We start from the raw sequence: 6,000 nt of genomic DNA, 5'->3' as shown, positions 1-6,000 counted from the left end.
AAATGGAGATAGTTGTTTGGAGCTTAGCTCAGTGGATTATTTGTTTGTTTGTTAACCAGGTAAACCCAGTAGGCACAAGTGCATCTTTTCTGAGTGACCTCTACAAACTGTCCTATTAAGTGACTTATGTACAATTTGCAAGTGCAATTTGAAGGAATCAGACTCAGGAATAAAGGATAAAGCTCATTAATGGCTCATAAGTATAGCAATTCAGAAATCAGGAAATGCAAAATATATAACCTTTATTGATGTTAAATAGCAATTTTGTATCCCCCCATCACACCTGGGTTTGTAAGCAGTTTATTCAGAGCATAGCTACTTTTTAATTAAAAATGTAATCACTCTTTAGGGAGGTGAGTTGGATTTTAAAGAATGCATACACTAGCCTACAAAGAAAAGAGTCAGAGGCTTGTTTCTTAGCAACCATTTGTTTGCATTTCATTGACACAGAGAAAGATAGCCTCTGGAGATAAAGAAGACTGACAGTTACGCTAAAGGGATGCTGGCAGGCATCTGCAAAAGCATATGCTGATGCAGTTATATCAATTCTAACTCTTTTTTAAAGAAATATTCCTACATGCAGTTCATAAACATACTGCAGAACAATCCCATGCTACTGATGAATGTCTATTAATAAAATAAAACCAGAAATGGCACTTTCTAGGAATGGACATGCTACATTTAGACTGGATGAGGAAAAAGACAGAAGACCAGAAGATGCAGGTAATTAACTTATTAAGAACAAAATAAATATCCCAAATAATAATGTGTATTTAAAGTACCCGTATCATATCATATCAAATATTAATTTTATTTTCTGACTTCTGATAAATATTTGTTTAAGGATTATACAATTCAATTTATTAAATTGCATGCAGTGGCTCAAGATGTTTTGCTTATTACTGCCATTGTATTAGATATGAATTGTTTAACTTCTTTCACCAGTATTCAACACAATGTGAAATATATGATTAGTTCAAATACTGTTAATGTACATGGATTACAGTCAAAAACAGGAAAACAATGGAAAAGCGGTCATGATTCCTGTCACTGAAACTAACAAGATGAACTGATACTAATTATATCAGGGATGGAACAGAAAGTCTGCTGGAAGTAATAAGCAACTTTTTTAAACAAATCTCTAGTTTTATGCTGAGCAATTTGACACTTTATATGCAGACTGGTATAACAAGTTTTACAAACAGAAAGGCGCATTTTCTGAATCATTACTCTGTGTGAATGTACTTACTGGTACAAAGGTTTAGTAACATAACATTGTCCCGGTTTAATTAATATTTGAGTCATGCCTCCTTTTGACAGCTCATATCTCGAAAATCACTGGATCTCGGGTTATACATGATCATGCATGTTTTAGGTCCATGAGAAGAAACAATTTTAAGTCTGGGAATTAAACACTCATTTTAGTTTGCATCATTGTAAAATATATGTGACTATTTTAATTGTTTTGTGTACTTCCAGATACATTTTCCCAGTTATTTGCATTTAGCTCGGATCCATTTATTTTGAATGTAAAATATGTGGACTCAACATACAATGAAGGAAACAATCTTTTTCAGTCTGCACTAACATAGCAGTCAGTCATAAACATTATAGATGTACATGACTAAAGAAACGACTACGCTATGTGCCATACTACATTCGAATGTATTTTTTTGACACCGACTACTGTAACAGTTTTAATTATCATATATGTATTTGTTTGTATGTCATTCTGAATGTTCAGAACTCATTTACAGTACTGGGATTGGGAGAAAATCTTGAAAGCAGACCCTAATAAGCTGCATTAAAAGTATTATAAACATGATACAAATTAGATACAAAAATGACTCACATAGAAAATTAACATACCAAGAACACAGTATAGTGAGAGATACATAGTAATGGATGGTTATATACTTGGCAGAATAAATGTTATACAATATTGCACATTCAGCTGACCAGCACTGGAGTACACCTCTAATCTTAAGGTCATTAGCAGCAATGGAGGGTTTCTGAATGTTGTAACTTTTGAGGAAATATTTAAGTTCACTAGACAAAGGAGTGATGGAATACATTGCTCCAACCTCATCACCAAAGTAATTTGGTTCATAACTTCTGACAAGTCTTTGTGAAGTCTCACAGTCTGAGTGTTCATTGCTGATTCTAAGAATGCCATTTTGGTGTTCCAGATTTCTAATGCAATCTTTAGGGCAGCATTCTCAGACTTAATTGATGTGGTATCCCACAATATTTGGGTCACTAGACCCATCAGTTTGTTTTTCTTGAAGGAACTCTGCAGAAAAGTTGTTCATAGTACAACAGTTAATTCCATACCCCCAAAACTTGGGAACATTTTGATGGAGTGAGAGCAGGTAGGCATTCCACTGTTTAGATACTATAGCAGGAAAAAAATATTTTATTATAAAATAGGATGCTGGCAAAATGGCAGATGTGGGTGGTAAAGCCAGAATGCAGTTCTTAGATGAACCATGCTTAAGTAGGACATGAATACAAGGAAATACAAGTACACCAGTAATGAGTATTAGTAAAGTTACCAGATGAAAACTTAGATATGCTATTATAATTTTGTTCTTGTTCTGATGACTGGAATAGTTATGGTCTGTAAAGAGAAGTAGTTTAGAAAAGATATTACCTAAAAATTGGAAATTCTATTAAGCAGTAAAAAAAACTGGTTGATGTGGTAAATCTGAGACTACAGTTTTTCAATCAACTTGCTAATAATCTAAAAGATATGTTCAGCAAAATTAAAGGAAAGACTAAATGTTGTTATAGCAAACCACTTTTAAATGTCTCTGAAGAGTATATGTAAGTATATCAATGTCACTAACTTAGTTGTTCCTCTGGATACTAGGAGCAAGTACTGGTTTAATGATTATTCAGACTGTATGAACAACAGGGTCATTTATGCTTGTTCCACACACTGCACCGGTAAAACTGAATGATATTTACATTAAGGAATTCCTGACCATTTGAACACAATCGATCAATTTAAGATGGACCAAGCACAAGTGAAACATTATTTAAAATATGATTACTAAGATATAATTTGTGTTTAATTGCTCAAAAAGTCATGCAGTATTAGCTGTTTGGGGGATTATTCTAGCAACATGTTACTTAAATGTGAAACCAAATGCCAATTTTGTTGTGCTACTACTAAAGGCTCTAGACAAAATGATAATATAGAGGACTATTATTGCATCACCAATCATAACCTGTTTATTATGTGCTCGAGACATGGATGCCAGCAACTTTGCTTGAGAGGTGAATCTTGGCATCCATGTCGAGAACACAATTCAAGACTATGATCAGTGACATGATCATAATTCTTTGTAGTACATGGAGCTTTATCTACTCAATACACTACTAGTTACAGGGGAAAAAGACTTTCTAAGTATTTTGTTGGCTTTCAAAGCCATAACACTTAGCAATTGCTGAGAGAAAGGTAGCGTAACACAGTCCATTACATTAACACTTACCTTTCATGCCTGTCAACTGTCTAGATTTTTGCAGAACGTCCTGATTATTGCTTCCTTTTTTTGGTCTGTTCCTCATACAATCTGTGTTTTTCTGAGAAACCACTGAGGACTGAAGTCACTAAATAATGAAATACATTTGAGTTTCAGAGTTTGTATCCTTCAGATACTGCAGGATAACATATCCTGTTATTCTAGTGAGTTTCTAAAGTTAGGGACACATTACCAGTACTGACAGTGGGCAGAATGAAATCTTTTGCTCAGCCACTATTGTCTCCTGGGCAGTAGTGGCAGATTTTACTGCTAGGCTCTAGACCTGACCTTAACAACTTTAGCAGGACGTTCTTAACATTTGTTAAGGTCAGGTCTCATGCCATTCTGGCACTTAATTGGCTTATCTTTATCCAGATACCAGAGCATAATCACTGCATTCCATGCACTACATTGTGTGCCTTAAGACCAAGGCAACCTAAAAACGTTTAAGAATGGTTGCAGGGAATAACTGTCACTTTTATATTTTTATCTGTGCATATTTCATATATTTATATTTATCATATTTGTTAATTTTACTTGATATTTCTGGCACCTGTCCTGACTGACTTCCTCTGAGATAATATCTTTGTAGATATTACTGATCTCATATATGTTGTATAAAAAAAAAAAATTTTTATATTGTCTACCATTTTTTCAAACAATGTATTGATACACTGTATGACTAGATACTATCAAATTTCGTATTGAAAGTCGATAACCATTTACTCAAATATTTTCTTGTTTTGGATATTTTTTACTTCTAGATGTGTATTACCTATACTAAAATCTTCTTATCCTTTATGCTTAATGCTTTTGTTTTATGTGTATTTGTATTCTCTAATCTTGTTTTAACCAATGGAGCTTTTCTCCCTGGGCCTCCACTGAAAATGGACATTGATCCAGCTGTACTAGCCCAGTCAACAAATGTAAAATAAAATAATAAATAAATAAATTTCATAGATGATTCATATGTGTGGTATTTCTGTTTATTTATGTTTATGTAACAGCATATTTGCATTTGATTCCCAACAGATTTATATAACGAAGTGCTTGTCCAACTAATCAGTTGCTTACAAGTGAAGTGAATTTAAAGCAATTGAATATATTTTTGTAAATGTGAGACCTGAAGAACAATAACATCAATCAGAAAAATATCTTTTTCAACAATTTTTTTTCTTTTGCAAGCTTTGATTTATTAATTTCTGCTGACATTTCAGTTTTATTTTGTATTGGATTTGGTTGGGTCACATATGTATATATGCTTAAATGTTTATGTTAGTCCCACTAGGTCAGTGGCCTCTTTTCAGGAGAGACCTAAGGTGGTTTTCATAATGGCTAGGGGAAATTTGTCCATGGCACTGGGGGACATCCTGCTTATTAATTATGCTTAATTCTACTTTCTTTAACATTCAGAGTAAAAGATAAAGCAGAAAGCAAACCTTATTTTTCTTGTATTATTGGTTAGAGGTTAGAGTAAATTGTTTGCCTGTTACTTAACTAACTGTGAAGTTGGGAACAGATTGGGGCAGTTGTGCAGTGTAGCTTCCTTTTAATATACAGAACCAGTAGCTATCAGTTCATTCAGAGTACAGAACAGGCAGAGTAATTTTCTTCTAGCTGTTACCTTATCCCTTGTGTGTTTTTATATGCGGTGACACTTGATTTGTCTGTATCAAATGCTATTTAAACCTTGGTCACCCTTCTACTTTTGCTCTATGTGCCCTTGCATACTAGTTTCTCATACCAAGGTCCAGAGCAATGACCTGTTTTTGTTTTCAGCTTACTTTCTACATTAGCTACTGTTGTTTTGAATTAGAATTTACTGTTAAAGATGGATTACAGGTTTATTTTCAGTAATGTTTTTGCTTAAGAAGTGTCATGTGATACTGAGGTATAATAAATACTATTGCAAGCATACTATACACATACATAGAGCATACTGAGGTATAATAAGTACTATTGAAAGCAGACTATACACATACAGAGAGCATACTGAAGTATAATAAGTACTATTACAAACAGACTATACACATACAGACAGCATACTGAGGTATAATAAGTACTATTGCAAATAGACTATACACATATGCAAGAAATAGGGCAGCAGACAGCACCATTGTGGCAAGAAAGCAGGAGGAGAAGAGAGAAAGTTATGCCAATATGTTGTTCTTGGTAGCAGTTAGCTTTGTGTTTGAAGGACCTGGAGTGGTCCAAGATGTGCGGAATGTATGAAGACAGAGATACTGAAGCAGAAAGCAACAGAATTCAAATGGATGTTGTGGGAACAAAATTTGTGCTTACTTATTTGTTGACCAGATAATATTACTTGTCTGTGGACATTTTTACCCATGAGCTGGAGTAAAAGCATAGAAGCAGGAATAGAACATTAACTTACATCATGAAAACCAAAAACAGTGCAGTGGAGTATAGTACAGAAAATGGAATACAGAAATGAACTGCACAAATTCAACAA

At 33.9% G+C, this 6,000-nt stretch overlaps 1 protein-coding gene across 2 annotated transcripts in view; it reads left to right on the top strand.

Annotated features, from left to right (window-relative positions):
- Positions 1-502: 502 nt before the first annotated feature.
- Positions 503-6,000, top strand: part of LOC122802641 (stomatin-like) — a 277,078-nt gene continuing 271,580 nt past the window's right edge. For both annotated transcript variants that reach the window (XM_044072340.1, XM_044072339.1), the window contains exon 1: positions 503-723. In XM_044072340.1, coding sequence (XP_043928275.1) covers positions 667-723 — 57 coding nt within the window. In that variant the 5' untranslated portion in view covers positions 503-666. The remainder of the gene's footprint in view (positions 724-6,000) is intronic.

The sequence above is a fragment of the Protopterus annectens genome, chromosome 5.part0, assembly GCF_019279795.1.
Source record: "Protopterus annectens isolate FY-2018-M chromosome 5.part0, PAN1.0, whole genome shotgun sequence".
NCBI lineage: Eukaryota > Metazoa > Chordata > Ceratodontiformes > Protopteridae > Protopterus > Protopterus annectens.
The sequence above is the reverse complement of the archived record's forward strand: the minus strand, read 5'-3'. Positions and strand labels throughout refer to the sequence as shown.